Here is a 23,765-nt window from a genome sequence, read left to right as displayed (position 1 = left end):
CATTTTTGGCATTAAAGGTCCCACACTCCTGGTGTGACGGCTTGCACAGCTCTCACAGATGTGTAACCAATCAGAGAGCTGGTTCCATGCAAGTAGCAGTTTGCGGTAATAAAAAATTATATTTTGGTATCGTTATATTTAATTCACATTTTATTCCTCCTCATCAAAAAGCTGTTGTAGTTCGTCAAGACTCTCTCCTCCTCTAAAGGCAAAGATAAGGAGTTCGATTGGAGCTTTTGGCTTCTTGTGATGCAATTGGTTGGATCCGTTTGAATTTTTTGAGACTTGAGTAAGTCAGAATCTCCGTTTTTTTCTAACTTAGCTGCATTATGAGCAACGTACTAATCCAGACATCGGACGGAAGGACAAACACTCCATCTCAGGCTGGAGTGTTGCTTCCTCCCAGGAGATAATGTCCATGTGACCTAAGTCCTTTGTGGCTATGGAGCATGAGAATCTAACATGGATCAGACCATCTGAGGCTGCTGTAAATGCCTGTAAATGACTGAAAAACACATGGAGGTGCTCTCCAGTGTTTTAGTGTGCTTGTCCTAAGTCAGGGTTGGGTCAGGGAGGGCCTTAAACTACAAAACTCCTCCCCATGGGCTCCATGCAGCCATCTTCTTCCTTCTTTTCTGAACATTTACGATGGAATTAGCAGTTTTGCCGTTTCTTCTGTTCAGAGACCCCGTTTGCCACGGAAACTACCAATGGTAATGGAAAGTAACAGGAATCTCTTTTACCCTGAGATAAATCCTAAATAATGGATGCAGATGTGTTTTTTAATAATAGACTGGAACCTTGGTTAGAATCTACTTCCACTAGTTAATCTGTGTTTCCCCTTAAGCTGAACTACCAACACTCCTGTTTCAGTTACATATTTATTACAAAAACAGAGAAAACATTTTGCATTCATTTTGTTGCAGAACTAAAAAAAATAATAAACAAAAACATGCAGATCTAAAACTTGTTAAGCAAAAACTTTTTTCCAAAAAGTTTTAACAATCAAGTATTTTTCCTATAACAGAAAAAACATGAATTGACAGTGGATGAGAAAGTGATCAGTGTCTCAGGTGATCCACACGGAGGCTGCTGCTGGTTTCTTCCAGACGCCTCAAATTCCTCTTTATTCTGGCTGTTGAGCAAACATCAGAGCTCCAATAATCTGTAGGAAGGATCCTGACTGATCCCAGCAAAGCTCCGGCGGGAGCCAGGCTCCTCAGCGGAGAAGGCTCTTCTGCAGGAGGAGCAGCTTCAACAGCCAGAGTCCTGAAGAAGAACAGCACACAGTGAGTCCATTCAGTTCAATTTTATTTATATAGCCCAACATTACAACATTAGTCGTCTCAATGGGCTTCATACCGGTAATTTTATAAGAACATGAAACCATAAAAATCAATAGGTAATGGCTAAAATGAACTCAACAGACTATGCTAGACTGCACTTATGCCGTCCTTCTCGGTAAGAAAAAACTACAAAAACCACATCTCTGGGAAAAAAGAACTGCCAATAGTTCAATGATAGTGTACATTTCCAGAAGAAAAGAAACTAGAAACAGTCATTTCAGGGGAGTCCCTTTACACGCACAACGATCTGATCCTTCTCTGATTCCTCACATTATTGTAAACGGGAAAATCGTTTACTGAAACGGTTTAACATTCAGAGATTTTCCCCTGAGTGCATCTTTATTGGATACATTTTTAGTTTTATAATAAAATGTTGCAGACAGAAGTCACATGAGACCCCGGTGATGTGCTGCATATCTAAGCTAATCGCTGTTTCTTCCTCGCAGACACAAACAGCAGCAACATGTTGTTTCTGCAGTCACACAGCAAAGCTAACAGCAGTGCTGCTACAATCTTTACGCTGTTTTACATAATAACTGTCAAAAAAAGTCACGCAGAGGATTTTCTTGTCCCTGCATTTCCAGTCAAAGTTCAAATCTCTTATTCTGATTTTTGTGAGCGTGTACTCTGGCTCTGAAAATGCAGGAGCAAAGCATCAGACTCACCTGACTCCTGAGTCTTCTGGGGATTCTCTTTTTGCTTTCATGCATGTTCTGAAGTTTAGAGATTAGGTACTTTTTATGCGCTCCCTCCTGAACAAAGAGTAGAAGAGGAAAACTGTCAAACAGTGAAAACCTCCTTTGTAGTTAGCTGTCCTGATGAGACAGAGAAACTTTCTAAATTCATTGATTAAAAAAAAGATTCTAGAATCAGAAGAATGCACTTAGGCAAGTGAATATCGCTTTTTATTGATTTTCTTCTTCTCTGCAGACATTTCTTCAGCCAAAAATCTGCAAAAAAGAAGATTTGTTGCTAAAAACGCCTTCGTTTCTCCCCCAGGGGAAGGGGTTTAAGTCAGAGAGCCGCAAAAAGTTTCAGAAGAAAGAAGCGATTACGATTGAGCGCATGAGGGGAAAGCAGAGTCTTTACTGTGATTGCTGCACGTGCACAAGCCAGGAAGAGAGCGCACTGTAGACCCAAATTTGGTTGAAAATTTACAAATCAAAGAACAAAGAGAGAAGTTCCTGCTGCAGACATCCGTGACATCCATCAGATGAAAGCATCCGAGTCACACTGCTTTTGGCTAAAGACGCCCTGGAACGATTTTAGGTTTGGATTGTTAGAAATGAACTAATATTGACTGTAAATCGTATCGTCAACAACAAATGATTATATGAATCAAAATATTAAAATGAATCGTTAAACCTCCAGAGTTAAATATTGATCACTTTTAGACTTGAAGGAATTCAAATAAACCACTATTCAGGCCAGTTCTGAGTACTGGGATGAAAGTTATTTTTGATGTTTGTCTTGAATCCTGCATGGAAATCAAACAAACTGATCAACAAAGACGGGCTTTTCTGCAGAGTGTCTCTGACCTCCTCTATGTGCTCCTGCAGCAATTCGATGACCTTCCTCTGGCCGTCCACCACCTGGCTGTAGAAGTAGATCACGATCCTGCAGGGAGAAACAAACACTGACCCACAGTCCTCAGTCTCAAACAGCTGCATGTGCACATGCACGCTCACAGGAAGATGCCTGCTCCAACGAACAGAAAAAACGGGTTTTCCACTAGGTAGGCGTGCACCCTGGCGAGCACGGAAAGGTCGGGATTATTCTTCTCCAGTTCCTGAACCCAGCGTTTCCCGGCCTGGAACATGGTCCTGAGCCCCCGAAACGGGCCACACGAGGAAGAGGGTTTGATGCTGGGGGGAGAGGAAGCAGGTGAGTGCTGAGCGTGCACGGAGAAGCAGAGGGTCTGTGCGATAAGGGGCCAATCGCATCCATCAGTGATGCGCTTAATAACCCTTTAACACAAGAACTATCGCCAGCAACACAAAATGAAACAAACTCTCCAAACTACAGTTACGCTCCGATTATTTACACAGGTAAGGTAATTCTACCAGATTCTGACGCACAAAGCTAAACCTCCGGTGTTAAAGGGTAAGAAGGAGGCTCCTGCTCCTGTGACGGGGGAGACCCCTCCATACAGGAGGATCCTGTGTGGACGACCACACAGGATTGTCATAAAAATCAAAGAACCACCAGTTTCTAAATTAATCTTTTGAAATAAACTTTAGGTTTTCGGTAAATTCAGGTCGGAGTACCTCCACATGGTGTAAGTTACACACACAGATGCACCCAGGAAGGAGGGGAAGCAGAGGAGGGTGATGAAGATGGTGGTCATCTGGCTGACTCTGTAGGGCCTCCGGGGGACCTGACAGTTCATCATCACACTGGTCTGCAGGCAGAGGAGAGCGGGCGTCAGAGGGTGGATGAAGCTACCACCTGACCGCCACAACAGCCACAGAGTTCGGGCTGAGCTACCACTTTGACGTAGAAGAGCAGCAGCAGCTTGAGGATCTGCACGGCCGGCAGCAGAGGGCTGAAGAGGACGCCGATCCTGCATGAACACATTCACGGTGGTCAGTGGAAGGCCGTGGAGAGGCTTCATGCTCATGTGAACATTCAGTACCAGGCCAGCGTCTGTGCGTAGATCAGGTCCAGAACATTCCGGGCGATATCGAACGCCGGATTCCTGCTCCTCCTCAGCACGTTCCGAGAAAACAACCTGCAGGCGGCAGAGAAACATGATGGAGCCCACTAGTGATGTTCCGATCCGGTCACGTGACCAGAAACCGGGGATGATGTTTTTATAAACCAATGTCTCAAAAACAACCACCACTTATAAATGGCTCCAGTGACATGTGTTAGTCATGAATACTCACATTCATGCTGAAGCAATAATTTTGAAAGAAAGTCATTGTTTTTCAATTCTAGGAATTTCTATTGGAGGTCTGAATCACGTCTGATCAAAAACAGTTCAGAAAATACTAAAACTGCAGGCACCAAACTTTCTGACATTACTAATTATCACCTATTTTGAATAGTAACTAGTTAACCATTTTGGTTGATTGTTCAAACTACTTTTAAAAAGTGCTCTGTTTAAGAGTTAATTGAAAAAAATATATATAAATCAGCGACAATCTGGATCTGTCTGTTAAATTTGGTCATTGTTTTTGCTGTGTTGCAATCAGATCGGAACTCGGTTTCAGCAGATTCTGAAATAAAGTGACTCAAAATCGGATCTGGACCAAAAAAATTGGTCCAGATCCGCAGACAACACACCTGAATTCAGGAAAAGTGTTCTTTACATTTGAATAAAAACTAAAGTATCCTCATATCTCACAGAAGCTTCTGCAGGTCTCAGAAGGGACATGGTTACCATGGTTACTATGTTGCAGCATCTCTTCCTTTTCCAAACTGTTTAAAGACTTCAGGAGATCAAAGTTGGGACTTTAAAGGAATTTTACAGATGAGGAGGATGAAGTTCACCCACAGAGGTTTCTGGATCATGCAGTGATGTCACTGATGATATGATCTCCATGAGGGACAAAAAGCATCATCTAAAACCAATTCCCAGAGGCTTAGACAAGTTTCTCTGGATCCTTCGATGATGTTCTCCTCAGTAGGTGACAAGAACCTCAGTTTGACATTGAGGACTTTTTTTTAGATAGTGATGTTTTCACAGATTAAAGAGTCTCTTCTTTCTGTGTAAAACATCCCTTCAAGCCTAATCCTGTTCCTTCACTTCATTATTTGTTAGCTGAGGTATTTTTTGGTTTCTTCTTTTCATTTTTTCCTCCTGCTCAACTGTTGAGAAACCTGCAGTGGATAAAAGTTCAATTGAAACATGTGATTGAAAGAAAGTTGATCTTTAAGAAGCTTTAATAATTAAGAAGAAGAAAACATTGAGTTAGGAAGAAAGAATAAATGTTTTGAACACATTTCAACGGGGTTCATCCCACACTCACCGTATAAACCTTCAGAAGAAAAACATAAAAAAAACCTCAGTTGAAGACAGGTTTTATGCTTGAATATTTGAATATTGCTAAAAAGTATGATTTTTTTTAAATATTTCATTTGTTTTTATGAACTTTTGTCGGTTCCATTTGTGCTTAAGTATCACAGTTTTAATAAAACTGCTTATTGATTGTATTGAATCTATTCATTAAGCGGTTATAAACTCCAGAGAACATCTTCAATTCTCTGCAGATGTTTTCTAGAGAACAGACACCCTGACCCACCTCCAGAGCAGCTCTCCAAACAGCGTGTTCAAAAGCGTGAAGATGAAGTCCATGATGAGGAAGCGGTACAGTTCCTGACCCACAAACGTCTCCCAGCACTGCGAAGAAGGCAACAAGAACCGTGTGTGATGTTAGTCCACTCACTGTGACGCTGAACAGCAGGAACCACTGATCCACACTGAAGAACAAACCAACAGAGGAGCGCATTCCCTTTCTGTGTGTGTCTGTGTGCTTATGTGTGTGTAAGGAGGAGGCCTTTTATATTGTTGGTTAGGGTTGGGACATTGAGTCAAGCATTGAAGGACGATCATGGAAGCTCAGCCCGATTCCATCACTGCTGTTCTTCAATTACATTAAGTTTGCCCCAAAAACCCCTCAGATGCTCTTTGCTCCGCCCACACTGAGGGCTGTAAGCAGCTCCATGATCCGAACTGCTCTTTCTGTGTTCCTGCAGCTCCTCTGCAAACCTAAAACTGGTTAGTCGTGGCCAGGGGGGGGGGGGGGGGGGTCTGGTGGGAGTGTGTGTTCTGTTTCTGTATGCAGTGTGTGTGGTGGTCTGAAATGAAAATTACCATGAGGTTAATGTCGCTGGGATTGGCTGCCACCCGACCCAGCCAGTGATAACAGAGGACAGCGAGCACACTCACTTTCAGCATCAAGTTTCTACAGACGACAAAAGGAAGTTACAGTCCTGCCCACTGCCTCTGCATGTCCGGCAGCCCTGCTGCGGCCATACCGTCCTAGAGCCACGTATGTGCGCACAGACGGAGAGTGGTACTCCTCCATCCAGGCGGCCAGGCTGAAGAGGCTCGGCAGCAGCAGGTTGAGGAGGGACACCAGAGCAGGCAGAGCCAGCAGGCTGGCTTCCTTCAGTAAGGGGTGTGTGTTGGTCTGACGGGACGTTCGCTGCAGATCCTGCAGAGAGAAAAAACAAGAATTCTTTCCAAAAACTCCAGAAAACCGTTTGTCTTATTCTTCTACAGTGAGATGGACGGAGTCTGTGCAGTTTGACATGACCAAGAGAAACCTGACCAAAAACCTGCATTGATGATGGGACTCCATCTTTTATTGTTTTATGGCATAGCCATACCTGTTGACCAGTTTGAAGCTACAGCGCTCCAGTCATTGCTTCTGGGCGTCAAACATTTTATGAAGTGTTGGTGATTATTTTCAGACGAAACTGACCAAGTCCATCAGTACGTCTATATTTGGACATATATGCATTAGGCCTTGCGTACAGAGGAGCAGCTGCAAACGTACAGAGCCTACAGTTTAAACCCTGTTTTGTGATCAATTATAACTCATTTTAATATAATTTAAATGTTCTCTTGAGATGTATGTTGGAAGTTGTATATATTTAAACGAGCAGCAAAAAGTCTTCTGGACCCACCTGTGAATTCCAGCTGAACTGGAAGAAGGCAACAACAACAAGTTCAAGCAACAAGAAATGTGTGTGATTGATTTCATCATCCTGAAAGAAGATGACCTGAAGGAATCTGCACAGAAATAGTGTTATAACTTAATTTGATCACAAATAAATGATCAGAATAGTAAATTCAGAACATGTTTTAAGTTTTTAGCCTGCATGTGTTTGTGAGCATGTCTGTGTGTGTGTGTTCATATGTATACTTGAGTGTGTGTCTGTGTGTTTCTGTACATACACATGCGTGTGTTTGTGTGTATGTGTGAGTGTGTATGTGTGCATATGTGTGTGCACGTGTTTAGGAGTGTTTTTGTACATATATGTGTGTGTCTTTGTGTTTCTGTGCATATGTGTGTGTGTGTGTTTAGGAGTGTGTTTCTGTCCATATATGTATGTGTGTGTGTGTGTTCATATGTGTACTTGAGTGTGTGTCTGTGTGTTTCTGTACATACACATGTGTGTGTATCTGTGAGTGTGTATGTGTGCATATGTGTGTGCACGTGTTTAGGAGTGTTTTTGTACATATATGTGTGTGTCTTTGTGTTTCTGTGCATATGTGTGTGCGTGTGTTTAGGAGTGTGTTTCTGTCCATATATGTATGTGTGTGTGTGTGTTCATATGTGTACTTGAGTGTGTGTCTGTGTGTTTCTGTACATACACGTGTGTGTGTGTATCTGTGAGTGTGTATGTGTGCATATGTGTGTGCACGTGTTTAGGAGTGTTTTTGTGCATATATGTGTGTGTCTGTGTGTTTCTGTACATACACATGTGTGTGTTTGTGTGTATCTGTGTGTGTCTATGTGTGCATATGTGTGTGCATGTGTTTAGGAGTGTTTTTGTGCATATATGTGTGTGTCTTTGTGTTTCTGTGCATATGTGTGTGTGTGTTTAGGAGTGTGTTTCTGTCCATATATGTGTGTGTGTGTGTTTAGGAGTGTGTTTCTGTGTACAGTGGTGGACAAAATTGTTGCTACCTCTCAGTTAAAGAAAGAAAGTCCACAATGCTCACTGAAATGACTTGAAACGTTCAAAAGTAACAATAAATTAAAATGTATTGAAAATTAAATAATCAAAATCAGCCATTACTTTTGAGTTGTTGATTAACAGAATTATTTAAAAAAACAAACTAATGAAATAGGGCTGGACAAAAATGATGGTATGTCCATAAAAGACTGAGAACTAAATGCCCAGGGGGTCAAGATGAACTCAGGTATGTCCTTCAATTGACATCACAGCTGTTTAAAAAAATTATAGACAAACATGGTAAAGGTAAAGGCTATAAAATCATCTCTAAGCAGCTTGAAGTTCCTGTGACCACAGTGGCACATATTATTAAGAAGTTTAAGACCCACAGGACAGTAGCCAACCTCCCTGGACGTGGCCGGAAAGGGAAAATTGATGACAAATTGAGGAGACGGATAGTTGGAACTGTATCCAAAGAGCCCAGAACAACCTCCAAAGACATTAAAGGTGAACTCCTAGATCAAGGTACATCAGTGTCAGAACGCACCATTCGTCGTTGTTTCAGCCAGAGTGGACTTCATGGGAGACGATCAAGGAGGACACCACTGTTGAAAGGAAATCATCAAAAAGCCAGACTGGAATTTGCAAAAATGCATGTTGACAAGCCACAAAGCTTCTGGGAAAATGTCCTTTGGACAGATGAGACCAAACTGGATCTTTTTGGTAAGGCACATCAGCTCTATGTTCATAGACTCAAAAATCAAGCATACAACGAAAAGAACACTGTCCCTACTGTGAAACATGGAGGAGGCTCAGTTCTGTTTTGGAGCTGCTTTGCTGCATCTGGCACAGGGTGTCTTGAAGTTGTGGAAGGTAAAATGAAATCTCAAGATTATTAAGGCATTCTGGATAGAAATGTGCTGCCTAGTGTCAGAAAGCTTAGTCTCAGTCGCAGGTCATGGGTCTTCCAACAGGACAACAGTCCAAAACACACAGCCAAAAACCCCCAAGAATGGCTAAGAGAAAAGCTTTGGACTATTCTGAAGTGGCCTTCTGTGAGTCCAGATCTGAATCCCATTGAACATCTGTGGAATGAGCTGAAACATGGCATTTGGAGAAGACATCCGTCAAACCTGAGACAACTGGAGCAGTTTGCTCATGGGGAGTGGGCCAAAACACCTGTGGACAGGTAGAGAAGGCTCATTGGCAAATACAGAAACTGTTTAGTTCCAGTGATTGCCTCAAAAGGTTGTGATAAAAAATATTAAGTTATGGGTACCATCATTTTTTCCAGCCCTATTTCATTAGTTTGTTTTTTTAAATAATTCTGTTAATCAACAACTCAAAAGTAATGGCTGATTGTGATTATTTAATTTTCAATACATTTTAATTTATTGTTACTTTTGAACGTTTCAAGTCATTTCAGTGAGCATTGTGGACTTTATTTCTTTAACTGAGAGGTAGCAACAATTTTGTCCACCACTATATGTGTGTGTGTTTAGGAGTGTGTTTCTGTGCATACGTGTGTGTGTTTAGGAGTGTGTTTCTGTGCATACGTGTGTGTGTTTAGGAGTGTGTTTCTGTGCATATACAGTATGTGTGTGCGTCTTTCTGTTTCTGTGTGTATCGTCTCTTCTTCTGACAGTTTGACACTGAAACAAGATTTTTTTTTAGTGCAACCCTCAAATGCCGGAACAAACAAATGACTGAAAGATCAACTCTGGCAGGAGGCGTGGCTCTGAGGGACGCATGAAGGTAAAGCAGGACGGCAGCCTCACCTGGTGCATGTATTCAGAGAAGAAGTAAACGCTGATCACACAGCCAGCAGTGCCTCCAATGCAGATCGCCCACGCCAGCCCGTGGACCATCAGCCGCCACAGCGCCTGGCACCCACCGTTCTTCTCCTTCTTCTGAACCACCTCTGCTAGTATCTCCTGCAGGGAGTTCCAAACAGGAGAAGATTCATCAGCATTTGATGGACAGAAAAGGAGGAAGAAGGACGTGGAGATGGTTTCTCTGAGCATGCTTCTGCATACCCTCAGCTGTGTGCAGTTGTTTTGAGACATGAGCTCCACGGAGCTCTTCTTGATGACCCTAAAGTCCCAGGAGCTGAAGACCTTCATGGCCAAGATGCTGTAAGATTTGTCAATTCGGAAACTGCGGCCGAACGACTTGGACATGCTGCCAGCAGAAAAGAGCGTCAAAATTACGAGCAGAAGCAAAGGGAGGTGGAGCTTTCCTCTCAGCACCTGTACACAAGGATGATGCAGGTTATGAAGAACGACATCCCGATGGTGAAGAAATAGGCGAGCGGCATGTTGTAGGAGAGGCGCTCGGACACACAGTCATGGTCGGTGGAGGCGGACGCGTTGTGCTCTCTCGCACAGCTCTTCTGCAGCGTGGAGTTGCTGTAGTACCCGTAGTACATCACCGTATCGGTGAAGAGCCCCTGAGACACAGAAAGAGGAAAAGAAACCAGATTCAGTCTAAAAATATCCTTCGATTGAGCTGAACCTGTGTTGGAACGGGTCTCTGAGCGAGAAGCATAGAGAAACCAACCACTGACGTACAGCAGTCCTTCTTTCTGAACATTGAATGTCACCAAAATCTTTGGAAAGAACCAACGGGGAAACTGCAGGAGCACGAGGACCTCAGCAGATAATGCTACGAAAAGTACAATACAACCAACATGAGGTTTTCTGCAGATAATTCTTCTCTGATCCTCCAGGAGGATCGAGCAGCAACAAGCATGAAGCAAACTTCAACTGGGGGTGGGAGGGGGCAGGACAGACAGATGTGTCTGACAGAGATTAGGACTTTGCTTTTGGTTTATAGTCCTAAAAACAGGTTTTAATGACTTAAGCTGGAGAAATTAAAGCCAGAGCCAAAATCCAAAAGAAAAACCGTGGGGGGGGGTTCAGTAGAGGACAGCCGACCAACCCCTCCACCCGCAGTCTGACAGATTTGAAACATCTATGCAGAGACGGGAGGTCAACTATTACCAAATAAAGATGATAAAAAATGGGTTTGCTGCCACCCCAGCACTAATCTTACCGCTCCGCTGATTAGCTCCAGCCCAGAGAAGGTTCGCACCCCCACAGGCAGCTCTGTAGGGTGCATCGCCTGGGGGAGCACCAGGAAAGCGAACGTGACCAGGAATAGGAAGACGTTGAATAAGAGGAGGGTCTTCAGGAACTGGAAGTAGGAGAGGACTCCGGTCCCAAAGCGGCCTCCGATTCTCTTAAACAGAAACTGCCACGGCTGGAGGGAGTGCAGGAAGGACAGCCAGCTGTACCAGCTGTGCCTCGCCGCCTGGGGGGCAGAAACACACATCATCAGGACTCTTTCAGGAAAGTTGACCTCAGGGGAAGGGTATGTAGAAAATAATTAGATGTGTGAAAGAGTGCAGGTTTATGAGATGGGTGGACCTCACACAGCCCCTCTCTAAACATGAACAAGTTGTAGTTTGGTGCTCAGCTGGACATTTCAGGTTCTTCTGAGGAACAGCAGGATGTGGTGACATCCTGAAACCTCAGAGATATGATGGAGATCTAGTCTGCTGCTCGGTTTTTAACCATCACCTTCTTGTGTGGAAAACATTTTCTAGGGTGAAGATGGAAAGACTTCTTCCTCGTGACCTTAGCCCCTCATTGCTGCAGCAGCACCTAGAATGTTGCGTATACCAGGCATTTTGCCCATAGTGTTCACAATGGACAGGCAGGGAGGGGCTTCTTCCTCTTATTTCCCCCCCAACTGTTTACTAGCGCATGTCTGGCACCAACAATTGGAAGAGGCTTGGTGTGAAATGTCGAAGCGGTTCACATCTCATGAATCTTGCTCAAGGCTTTTTCTTTCAGCTCTATTCCAATATATAAAAGACTTTATGTTGCATCATTTCTCTTCCAGAATCAATTTTCCAACAGTTGCCACTTCTGTGAATCAAAAGGGACGCCATCCATACATCACTACCAAATCCAAGTCTCTGATTGGTCAAAGTTTGACCTGGTTTAACTGGCAGCGCACATTCAGAGGCCGTGTGTTTTGTACGTACAGCCCGAAAACAGTCGTAGAGATTTGCGTGGCGACAGGTGAGTGCGAGGGTTTCGAATACGGAAGCCCAGAAGTGACATTTACACGCGATTACACAGACCTAAGTGACAGCTTGAACGCACATTGCAGAGGGCGGGGTGATTGTAGCTTAAAGGAGACCTCACGTTTGGGCCGCACAACGTTCAAAGCTGTATTTCCCCATCAGAAAGTAAATACAGGAGGACTAAGCAGAGCTCAGAGCCACGCCTGGTGACAGGAACGCTTTTGTTGCTCAGTCTTGTGTGAAAGAGCCAGAAACAAACACTTGTGAGCTCTGCAGTGATGAACCCAAGGGTCACGGTAAAAAAAACCCCCACTCTGCTGCAGCTCCCTGCTGCGTACCGACAAACGCTGAGAGGAACAGAAAACTCTGACTTACTATGATGATGTAAAACTTGAGCTGACTGCAACAGGGAATCTTACTGCTGGAGGGGGGAGGCTTGTCCTTTTGTAATGTTAGCCTCCTGTGTGAGCGAGAAAGCAAGACTCAGCATGACACGTTTCTAAACGTTAGGCGACAGGCAGAAAGATGCTCTGACCTCAGCTCTTTTTTCTCAGCCACGCTCACAGGCATCCCTCGCAGCATCTTCAGTCTCTCTCCCACGGAGAGGTTCTGCAGGTTGTTCACCAAGCGCTCCTTCTTCTTCTTCACTGCAGACAATCCACAACCAGGAGATGAAGCAAAGCATAACCACCATCATTGTCCTTCTGTGTTTTTATAGGAGAAAGGATGAATCCAGGATCTCTGCTGTTTGGTCTCAGGTACATTCACACCCACCTTCACCTTCACCCTCTAAAAAGGTTTGATGTGACACAAGCAGGTTAGGCTGTCTCATCAACTACATTTTATTTATAATTCTGAACTTTAGGCCAACAGATTTCAAAGAAAGTTGTTATTTTTAATTAAAGGCTATAAAGCTGAGAAAGAAAAAGGAGGATTTAATTTCAAAGAGGTGAAGGAGGGAGAAAAATAACTTCATCTTGGTCTGTTGTTGTTCACTCTCACATGCCTGAGTGCAGTGTTTATGAACAGACCCCCTCCTCCCAGAACACCAACACGCACACAGACATTTCATTGACACAAACCAACAGGTCAGGGCCTCACTCTCAGACTCTGGTCCGTCCGTTGTGTCCACCTCCATGCCGTAGCCTCGTATGGTTGGCCGGGAGGAGCGGGAGAAGTCTCGGAGGGACGAGCGGCTCTGACCGCGCCTCCGGAGCTGCAGGGTCTTGTTGTAGTACTGAGAGAGGATGGCCCCCCTGCTGCGGCCTGGCCGGGGGTCACAGATGAAATCAGGTGCATTTGTCAGAGGAGAAAAGACAAACGCTTCTTGTTATGATTTGATCTGAGAACTGGATTTGAAGGAACTGCAGAGAATTTCTCCCAGTGTGAAAAGCATGTGAATGCTGATGAGGAGTTTGATTTGAAGCTGAAATATTACATTAAACCTTTAAAGTACTTCTTTATTGCTAAAAACTATCTGAGGAATTCGAACAGAAAAAAAATTCATATAACAATTGTAAAAATGCCACAATGTGCTAAACCCTAAATTGTACTTATAAAAACTATTGTTTTTACTATAAAACAAAATATTGTTTGATAAAAAAAAGAAAAGGACTATTGGCACATTATTAGGGCGGGGTTAGGGTTAAAATACATGCAGGCAATGCAGCGATGTGCACTTTGGCTGCACGTATCATGTGTGACCAACATGAATGTTTGTGCTTAGTTGCATGTAAATTTGCATGAATAACATCTGCCTAAAAAAAAAAGAAAAAGTCATATCCTATATCGGAATTTGCCAACAAAAAGCTCAAAAGTCTAAGTGATCTTTATATGATCACATTTCAACAGAAATTAAACAGCTTCATGTTTCATAATTGACAGAAGTGATCAAAAAATCTCCTGGAACTGAGAGCGTGAAGTTTACACAAACTGAAGAACTTAGACACAACAGAAGATGTGAGTCTTAAACCCGTTCTTCTCCAGTGTGTGGAGCAGCAGTGTGAGGGCGCCGAGGGTCCACGCAGATGACCACCAGCCCCCCTCACTGCTGCGTAGCACTTCCAGCATAAGGGACAAGTAGTCTGGTTCAATGGCAGGCTGGACGTTTTCATTTCGATGTCTGAGTTTAACCGTGGGGAGCTTGCTGCGTCTTATTGGGGGACAGCAGATACAAGTCAGGGTCACCTGACTGTGTATTTGAACCCACAACTTCCTAGTTCCAGGACGGACACACTTCCACTGAGCAAGACAATAAATAGAATTTAGGAATAATCAGAGGTCAGTTTGTTGCATTTTTTCACCTGTGCAATATAGGTAAGATCAGAGATAAATTCTCTAAAAGTGATGCTGAAAAGCTCATCCATGTATTTATTACGTCTAGACTGGATTACCGTTACTCTTTGTGAGCAGCGTGTCCTAAGAGTTCCTTAAGAAGTCTCTAGCTTGTTCAGAATGCAGCAGCTAGATTGTTAGCAGGAACTAGCAGAAGAGATCACATCACTCCTGTGTTAGCTTCACTTCACTGGCTCCCAGTTGATTCTAGAATCAAGTTCAAAATCCTCCTGTTAACCTATAAGGCCTTACATGGTATGACCCCATCCTATATTAAAGACATCTTACTGCCTTACCACCCAAACAGAACACTTTGCTCACAAAATGCAGGACTGCTTGTGGTTCCTAGAATTAGTAAAAGTACGGTTGGAGGTAGAGCGTTTAGCCACCAAGCCCCTGTTTTATGGAATAAACTCCCAGCTCATGTAACAGAGGCCGACTCAGTTTCTTTATTCAAAGTTTGACTGAAAACATTCCTCTTTGGACAGGCTTATTATCAGACTAGTTAGCATTCATAGAATATTACCTTACTGTTAATGTGTTGAAATTAAACTTAATAACAATTAGTTGCTAGTAGGCTGCTAGAAGTTTGAAGCTGGGGAAACTATGGTGCACTGGGGTTCTATCCTCTATTCTCGTCTACTTCTACTCTCCTTCTCCTTTAGTTAGTCTGTTTAGTTAAAGTTTTAGTATTATCCTATTGAATTCTATGCATTTATGATCCTTTTGATTGTATGTTTACCTTACAATTACCGGTATGAAGCCCATTGAGACGACTGTTGTTGTGAATTTGGACTATACAAATAAAATTGAATTGAATTGAATTGGATTGACTTGAATTGTTCTTATTCTAAAAACGAACCTGACCCTCCAAAACAAGGCCTGAACACACAGATGCTGGGCTGGTCAGAACCAGCTGATGCTCACCGATGGTGCGGCTGGGCATGGAGGACAGGATCTTCAGCGTGGCAGAGGACCAGGGTAAACCGTCCTGTGGGTCTGTTTCTCCTCCATCATCATCCTCCCCTTCCATGTCATTTAGCCCCCGCCCCGGATACTCAAATGCAGACCCCAACTCGCCCACATAATCTGTGAAGAAACCCAAACATCCAGACATGAAGGAAACTCACCGCACTCTAACAAAAAGGTCTTTTGGAGGCATACCTCTGTCCTCATCATTCAGAGCTCTCTGCAGCTGCTGCAGCTCAAATCCATCAGGACTTTCTCCAATCTGTTCTGCAATCAGCTGGCTGAAGCTGACATGAACTCCTTCTTCGTCTGCTGGGCTCCTGACGAAAGAACACGAGAAAAATTAGAAGAAGGCAGCTCATTTCATAATTTGTTTATTTAAAAAGCACCTTAAAACCACCACTCAAGGAGGCCCAAAATGCTGTACACAGGGAGAACAAAACATTGTAAACTCATAAAACAAAAGAATTAAAAGCATAAAACCAAATTAAAATATTGTAGAGATATAAATAATAAAAAGCAGAACACCAATTTAAAACAGAGATTCAAACCAGCATAATGACAGGGCTAGGCTGAAATGGAGGAACAATTCTCTTTTAAAACTCTCTAAGAATGTGACTTCTCTAATTGCCGGTGGCAACTGATTCCATAGTTTAGGAGCCAACACAGCAAACGCTAGTTTGATTCTGGGAACCATTAACACAAACTGACGTAAGGACTTTAGGGAGGAATATTTTAAAAGCAGACTGGAGAGGTAAGAAGGTGCCGTCCGTACCTGTCAAGGACTTAAAAGTAAGCACCAGAATTTGAATAAAAAACAAGTATTGCACTGGCAGCCAGTTCAAAGAGACCAAAATTGGTGTTATGTGGTTAAACTTCTTTGCCCCACAAATAAATCTGGCTCAGCTGCAGGTTGGCTAATGAAGCCTTGGGTAACCCAGCATACAAAGACCTTCAATCATTTATTCTGGAGAACACGAAGGCATGGATGACATGGTTCGTTTTTGATATAAAGGACTTAGTCCTAGCCAGAAATTGCATCTGAAAAAAGCAGGACCTGGTCACAGCGTTTATTTGGAGGTGGAGCTTCAAGACTGCATCAAGTTTCACACCCAGGTTGGTGACCACAGACTGTTCAAAAGGGGCAAGAGAGGAGATCAAGACCATGATCTCAGCTAAGAAGGGATCTCTGAGCAGTCCTCTGGACAGAGCTGGAATGCTGATGAACGCCCCCCACCCCATCTGTAATTTGCTCTAGTTTGGTTTCACACACAGTGCCAGTAGCGGTTTTAGGCACGGGCAATTGCCCGGGGCGCACATTTCAATGGGGGCCAGCATCCCAGTGCTTGGAAGAAAAGAAAAATTGCGCCACTCTCGGTTTTGTGTTATGTATTTCACAGACTTTAACTGTGAATTGGCGTCCTTGCAGCTGGGCGCGCTCCTGTATTTAAGAACGAAAAGGGGAGGGGTAGTGGGCGCAGGCTGCGAGTTGAACATGGAGCGCAGCCGCGATTACGCAATACCTGGATCATGGCGTGCTGTTGGATCATTCAGCTCACGTTTATAATGTATTATTTACTAACCATTGTAGATATTTTTATTACTCGTCTTTTCTATTGTTTAGTTGGTGTCAGTATTTGACATAGACAGCAGGTAATGCAGGAAAACAGCTGCACTTTATGACATCATAAATAAACAATAGATCATTTTTTATGAATGAATTGAGGTTTTTTGGAGGATTTTTACTGTTGGTTTTGCACAAAATTAGGAAAATGTTTGGAAATGCCAAATATGTTTGGAGCAATCGTAGTTATGAGTTCTATGATTTTGTTTTTAATGTTTTATAAGAACTAAAAATGATATTCACAATAACAGGCTTTTAAAAAGCCAATCCCTCTGACATGTTTCACAAAGACGCACACAGGACATCACACACCAAGCAAAAAAAGGAACTTATTGCTAAAAATGATGCCAGGAGTCCAGCTCTAAAAAAGATGGACAAGAGCAAAGAAAACAGAATAATTTCTTATTCCTTATGATTAAAATTCCCAGGCTTTGTTTGATTTGTTTTGCAGCATGTTCATTTTTGTATAATTTTGACAGAATATATTTTTATGGAGAGCAAACTTTTATACTTTATTTAAGGTTTAACTTGATTTATTCTTGATTAATGTTCCTTTTTTTATTCATATTTATGTTCAAAAAGTTACGTTTTAAAAACCTAAAGTGTGTTTTTAATTAGGTCGCCTGTGCGACTGAGTTTGACCCCCCAGTAATACAAGTTTATAAAAGATGAACAACATCACCAGAGGATTGACAGAGCCCACTTCCTGGAAAGAAGTTGTTTTCATTTTCCATCATTTAGCTGTTTCTTTGGTCAGACTAATGTGAGTCTTCTTCAGAAGGTTATGATGAAGACCACAGGTCAAAGGTGAAAACATGGCAAGGTAAATTCTGCCTTTAACTTCCATCAGTCAGTCAGAGGGACTCCACTTCCCTTTGACCTCCACACAGACAGTGCAGGAAGCAGACATTCAAACATGTTGTCAGAACTAGAGGCCCGCTGTGGGTCACATGACACAAAAATGAAAGCGGACAAACGCTGGGGGATATACACCGTTGGAACTTCAGGATCAATGTATTCCTGAAGGTCCATAGCAGGAAGCCAAACAGAGAAGAAGGAAAACACTCACTCCAGGCCGGCCCCCATGAGAGGCTGGTTCAGGTCAAAGTTTCCAGCCATTGCTCCTCGATCCGCCCGGCTGTCGGCTTCGCTGTGGATCAAGCACAGAGGGATCACACCCTCACCTGTTCAGACCTGCTCTCCGTCATGGTGAGTCCTTCCTAAGGGCGGGGCAGAGAAGCAACACCTGTGTTAGTGGAGAAGGGGGGGGGGGGGGGGGGGGACTGGCTTGTTTCCCGTTTTTAAACAAACGCTGAGTGACTGAGAACTTCAGCTGTAACTCTTATTAACACAAAAACCTTTTTAGGAGAAGAAGGGGTGAATATGTAACTGGTTAAGAACGACATCACAGTTTACAACTCCAAACTTTGACCCAACATCCCATAATTTCACACCGCCAAGAATTTAGTGGTCAATGGATCTGTGGTTTGTCTTTTTGATGGATTCTGGGCATTTTAAAGCACATTTGTCTCCAACATCAGTCAGCGATGCAACAGAACCTACAGCAGAAGAAGTGAATGAACCTCTAGGTGTTCCTCTGGCTCTCCTGAGGAATAGGAGAAGCTATTCACCAATGAAGGGAAAGGTCTAAAAGCCACGCTAGGCCATTTCCAGTCACACATATCACAGTGTCAAACTTTTAGAGTGGAGTGTTCTCAGCTTTGGCTTTTGAGACATCCACAGAAGGGATCTGAAGGATGGAAAAGACCTTCAACTGCGAAGCATAGAGGTCCCTGTTCGCTCAGCTTTGTCACTTTACAGATTCCAAAATTTGAAACCACTGCATTCATCCAGACGTTCAGGTTTGCAGGGTTTGGTGCAGAGTTTCAAAACTTGATGGAAGCAATGAGCAGCGGGTTAGCAGAACCAGACCATGTTTAGACCAGGACTAGCTCTGAATCCGACCAGGAACAGACCAGAGCCAGCTCTAGATCAGACCAGAAAAGACCTGAACCAGACCAGGATCATACCAAAAAAGACCTGAACTAGACCAGAATCAGCCAGGATCAGACCAGCAATAGCCCAGATCCATCTTTGGATCAAACCAGGACCATATCAGAAATAGATCACTACCAGACAAGGAATAAACTCGATTAGACCAAAAACATGACCTCGATTGGACCAAGATAAAACCAGGACAGGACCTGGTTTAGACGAATAACAGAGTAAGATCAGACCAGGACCAGACCAGAATTAGACCACAACCAGCTTTAGATCAGATCAAAACCAGACCAAGATAGAAACAGGATCAGCTCTGGATCAAAACAAAACCAGACAAGGATTGGACCAGGATCAGAACAACTTTGGATCATTGATGGCTGACGCTGCTTCAACTTGAGTATTCTCAGTAACATGTAAGGTTCTGGTTTCTACAGCATATGTGAAAGCTCTTTGTTCAGAAAATGGAGTGCCAGTAAAGACTTGCAATTGTGTCATAACATCTTGCGTTTCTGGTGCGTAACATTTTAGAACATCAAATGGAAGAAGAGTTACAGAAAGGAAGGCTGCGCTCACTCTGGTTGCTGCTTGAGAACGCTCTGCTGTGTGAGACTGAACTGAGCAAAACGAGGCAGAGTTGCTGATTGTACATTTCTGAGTGAGACACTCCAAAGCTGTGCATGCGTGTCTGCTCGTGTAGAACAGGAGACACAGCTGCTCCAAAAGAAACTTGGACGTGTTGGAACGTCTTCTGAAGCTCCGAATAAAGAAACATGAGTGACGTGGCTGCAGACGCTTCGATCAGGACAACCCCTGTCCAGCTCCACCGCCAGATACAGTTTCCTCAGTCTGAAGATCTTCAAATGTGAGCACAAGACCAGCCAGAAGCATTACATCAAGTTGTTTTGAGGGATTCTGTTGCCGCCCCCCCCCCCCCCCCCACACACACACACACACACTCAACAAAACAACAATGTGCATTCCTTCACAGTTACACATGCAGGAATGAGCATAAACTGAAGGTTTCTTTTGCCTAGAGCACGTCTGTCTGGTTTCCAAAAACATATACAAATAACCAAATGTCTTTAGCAGGAATCAAACCTTAAGTTTGTCTTTCCAGTTCATTCTATCAAGAACAAGCTGATACAACCTGACCCCCCTCCCCCCCAAAGAAAGAATAAAAAAAAAAGAAGCATACATGCTCCTCCTCATTAAGCAGGTCTGGAATCATCTTCACCCTGAGACACTGAACCTACAGCTCAAACACTGACGGTGGTTTAATGCGAGCAGCAGCTACTGCAGGGTTTCTGGGACAATGCCTCCTTCAATGAAGTCGTCAGAGTGCTGAATCTGAAGACTCGAGCGGCTCTCTGAGGGAGGAAGCTGTGGGAGTCAAAGTGGATCAGAGCATGAATAAAGACAAAGACGACGTTAGCCTCCGGTTCATGAGTCTGAAGTGCAAAAGGAGCCCAGGCAAAGTGCTTTCAGCTAATTTGTAGCATTAACAGAAACCCGCTATCAGGGGCTCCTCCATTCTTTCAGGGAGGGGGACCTTTTTTTTCTCTACTTTTAAAGTATTCAACAGCTGTGGGGACCTCGGCCCACACAGAGCAGTGTTAGCCCTACTTTGTCAGAACTGTCAGGGTCCAGCGTGGACACTACAGCGTGGACACTACAGCGTGGAAGAACATGGAGAAGTGGACACTGAGAACTGAACAGAAGATGGCAGAAGCTTTCCAACTGCAGAAAGGCTGCAACCCCCCCCCCCCCCCCCCCCCCCCCCCCCCCCCAATGTTCTCCTCATTTCCTCCTCGAACCCACGCCACCTTCAGCTGATCAGGAGTCACGGTCGCATGAGCTTCTTCATTGTCAAAAGGACAAAACACGCTAACGCTCTATTCATGCAGACACGCACGCTGACACACTGAAACTTGACATAAACCTTTGCTGCTGCCTCACAGAAGGAGGGTCCTGGTTCAAATCCTTCCTGCATGAAGTCTGCCTGTTCGCCTGGTTCATGTGTGGGATTTCACTAGCTTACTCCCACAGTTTAAATACATGTTTTGTAGGTTTACTGGTGACTCTACTTGTCCATTAAGCCACAAGCACGGCGGCCTGCGGATCAAGAATGCGCTAAACAGACATTCTTGTGTTCACACTGGACTGTCGCTACCCGATACTAATGTATGCACTCACAGTTAGAAGAGGCTTGTTGCAAAATGTCATCATATTGCAAATCTCATGATTTCACAGCTCTATTAAAATAAAAACTTGGTGTCATAATTCCAGTCGGGCACAGACTTTCTCCTCCATGATCAAATGGTTGGCAGTTCTGCGTTTTGAATAAGACACTACCCACACGTCACTAACAAATCAGAGTCCCTGGTTGGTCAAAGTTCAACTGGTTTAACTTTCAGCGCATGTCCAATGGCTGTCGGAAAAAGGGCTCTACAGCCTTTATACATAGACTTTTCATTGGAAGCGGGTGCTTGACCGCACATAAGATCAGGCATGTGGTCGTCTGTCTCTGTGTGGTCCTATGATGGACAGAATAACTGTCCACGGTGAACCCACTGACAGTAAATGAGAACTGGACAGAGCAACCCCCCCTCACATTTCAAATGGCAAGTACAGTACCCGCTGATCCCAAAAAGCCGAAATCCCATGTTGAGAAACAAACAGCTATTACTCAGTCATTATGTTCATCAGAATGACCATTATTGCTCCGATACCTTTTTTTTTAACATGTTCTTGCTAATTCTATTTTTTTTCCAGGAGATTTTTGCTGTAGCATAAGTTATTCAAGTAACACACTGCCCAACCAAATGCCCCAATTAAAGTAGGTGGCCTTGCGCCGAGCCTTCGAAGCATTTGACTGACAGATTCTGCCGAGCCCGCATTCAGTGGAGAGGGTGTGGCCTTCCAACATGCTCACTCCTGATTGGAGAGAGTGGTTGCTATAGAAATGTGCACTCAGAATGACATGAACCAATCACAGCATACTGAGGATATCTGCTTCCAACACGGCGCCAGACATTGAGCGGAAAACGGGCAACTGAATTGACATTATTTTTTTGGTACCAGAAGTAAGGCATTTTCTGCGGAGGACATCGTACGTGATTTGTCCAGTTCTATTATACAGTCAATGGGTGACCCCACCTTCATCTGAAAGAAGCTGGGATAGGCTCCAGCAACCCCATGACCTGAATTGGGATTAAGCAGGTTTAGAGGGTGGATGAATGAATTTGCAGATGTCCCACCTGGAGGGGAAGACCTCAAATAACCCAATTTTGCTTTAATTTGGAGAGAAGACACCAGATGGGTGGCGTTCTTCTGGGGAGCCTCCTCTAGAAGTTGTTTTGGGGATCAGGATGATGATGAGGGATTTCACATGTTTGTGTTTTACCGTGTTCAAAAACTCTGTCTGTTCTGGAAGCAGTCGTGACACCATCTGGCTTTAATATAAAGTCTTTTTCAGGAGGCTTTCAGAGAAATGAGAAACACGAGCAGGGCGGGAACATGTTTCATTATTATGGGATGGTGGTTCTTTTGTTTTGCCCCCTGCATTATAAGCCCTGGTCGATCGCTGCCCGTGAGGGTTCAACATTCTGGAGGAACATATGTGGATAAAGTATTACTTCAAAACAAGGCAGTTTCCGTTTTCATGGTAATAATCGCTGAGTGTAACATTACGGACATTTCGTCCAAACATCTGAGAAATAATAACATTTCAGTTACACAACACTGCAGTACTTTTTTCACCAGTCACTTTTTCACATTGACTCGGGTAACGCTACTTTGACTTTCACTTGAGTGTAAAGTAACGCGACTCTGACCTGTGAATTCGGGTTCGTGGACTCCCCGGTTAGCTGATGACCACTTCACTGACGGATGGGAAAAAGTGACTCACTTTTTGATTTCGGGGGGTGTGGAGGAACGCGGAGCGAGTGTGAGGGGGAACATGCACCCCTCTGCAGAAGATGGCCATCCCCGGGGGTAGTAAACTGACTGAGGAGGGTCGAGGGGGTTCACAGGCACCCCCTGACAAGTTTTTTTCGAATGTTTTTGCTCTCATGTGACGACCAAAAACAACCTGTTACCGATAATGCCATCCCAACAACCACCACCCCGGAAAATACAAACCCGCCAGTTTCACACAACGAAATGTGAAATAGCAATAAAACCGGTCAAAAGTAATCCATTACTTACTGTTCTGATACCGGACTGTCCGGCTGAATCCGAGTGCCCCGTTTCTGACAGTCAAAATACTGCACTCACAGCAAAACCACGAGGATGAAACCATTTACAGGTTCACTTTTAAATATGATTATTAAAATAATTTAGACAACTTCCTTATGCCAAATATCTTTTTCCTTCAATTTAGAAATTCACGTTTAAACGTGTCAAAAATCTAACTGATTTAAACTTTGAAGGATTACGACTCAACGTAAAGGTGCCCCCTATAAAGTTGTAGTACTTGGTACAGTCCCCGTCGAGTGTCTTTGGTGTTTCAATCAAACGGGAACTGGACTGACGTAACCACTGCGGTTACCTCGTTTGACGAGACAAGATCTCCCGCGAACCAATTATCCTGCGAGTTACTTGGAAACTGTAACGCATTACAGGTTACGTTTATTGAAAAACAATCCTTAATTTTACTGTCTTGAAATTTTAATGGACGACTCTACTTTGAGGTGGTCTCATCAAGCAGAACAAGTTTTCTTCAGGACGTTTTCTCTTCAGAAGACAGTTTAATGAGGATGGTTAG

General features: G+C 43.7%; 1 protein-coding gene across 2 annotated transcripts; it reads right to left on the bottom strand.

The window, feature by feature from the left end:
• Nucleotides 1-867: 867 nt before the first annotated feature.
• LOC144993949 (transmembrane channel-like protein 6) lies at nucleotides 868-23,267 on the bottom strand. 2 transcript variants are annotated; one of them, XM_078949984.1, is made up of 21 exons: nucleotides 23,207-23,267; nucleotides 18,069-18,219; nucleotides 15,571-15,695; nucleotides 15,334-15,495; nucleotides 13,174-13,338; nucleotides 12,608-12,719; nucleotides 12,448-12,532; nucleotides 11,034-11,291; nucleotides 10,229-10,428; nucleotides 10,016-10,160; nucleotides 9,758-9,913; nucleotides 6,330-6,508; nucleotides 6,166-6,256; nucleotides 5,594-5,691; nucleotides 3,982-4,077; nucleotides 3,834-3,909; nucleotides 3,614-3,747; nucleotides 3,035-3,211; nucleotides 2,885-2,963; nucleotides 2,012-2,098; nucleotides 868-1,269 (listed from the first exon to the last, which is right to left on the bottom strand). In XM_078949984.1, the coding sequence occupies exons 2-21, from the start codon at nucleotides 18,116-18,118 to the stop codon at nucleotides 1,255-1,257; spliced, it is 2,490 nt and encodes an 829-aa protein (XP_078806110.1). In that variant the 5' UTR covers nucleotides 18,119-18,219; nucleotides 23,207-23,267; the 3' UTR covers nucleotides 868-1,254. The 2 variants fall into 2 exon arrangements, with proteins under 2 accessions (XP_078806110.1, XP_078806115.1); XM_078949989.1 differs by lacking the exon at nucleotides 23,207-23,267 and adding an exon at nucleotides 22,834-22,878.
• Nucleotides 23,268-23,765: the final 498 nt, after the last annotated feature.

The sequence above is a fragment of the Oryzias latipes genome, chromosome 1 (genome assembly GCF_053564925.1).
Source record: "Oryzias latipes strain Hd-rR chromosome 1, Olatipes_Hd-rR_3.1".
Classification (NCBI taxonomy): Eukaryota; Metazoa; Chordata; class Actinopteri; order Beloniformes; family Adrianichthyidae; genus Oryzias; species Oryzias latipes.
The sequence above is the reverse complement of the archived record's forward strand: the minus strand, read 5'-3'. Positions and strand labels throughout refer to the sequence as shown.

Coding starts and splice junctions, on each gene's coding strand:
- LOC144993949 (XM_078949984.1), bottom strand. CDS start 18,118: ATGGCTGGAAACTTTGACCTGAACCAGCCTCTCATGGGGGCCGGCCTG. Junction 10,161..10,228: donor TGCATCATCCTTGTGTACAG/GTGCTGAGAGGA, acceptor TTCTGCTGGCAG/CATGTCCAAGTCGTTCGGCC. Junction 3,212..3,613: donor GTAACTTACACCATGTGGAG/GTACTCCGACCT, acceptor CTCTCCCCCCAG/CATCAAACCCTCTTCCTCGT.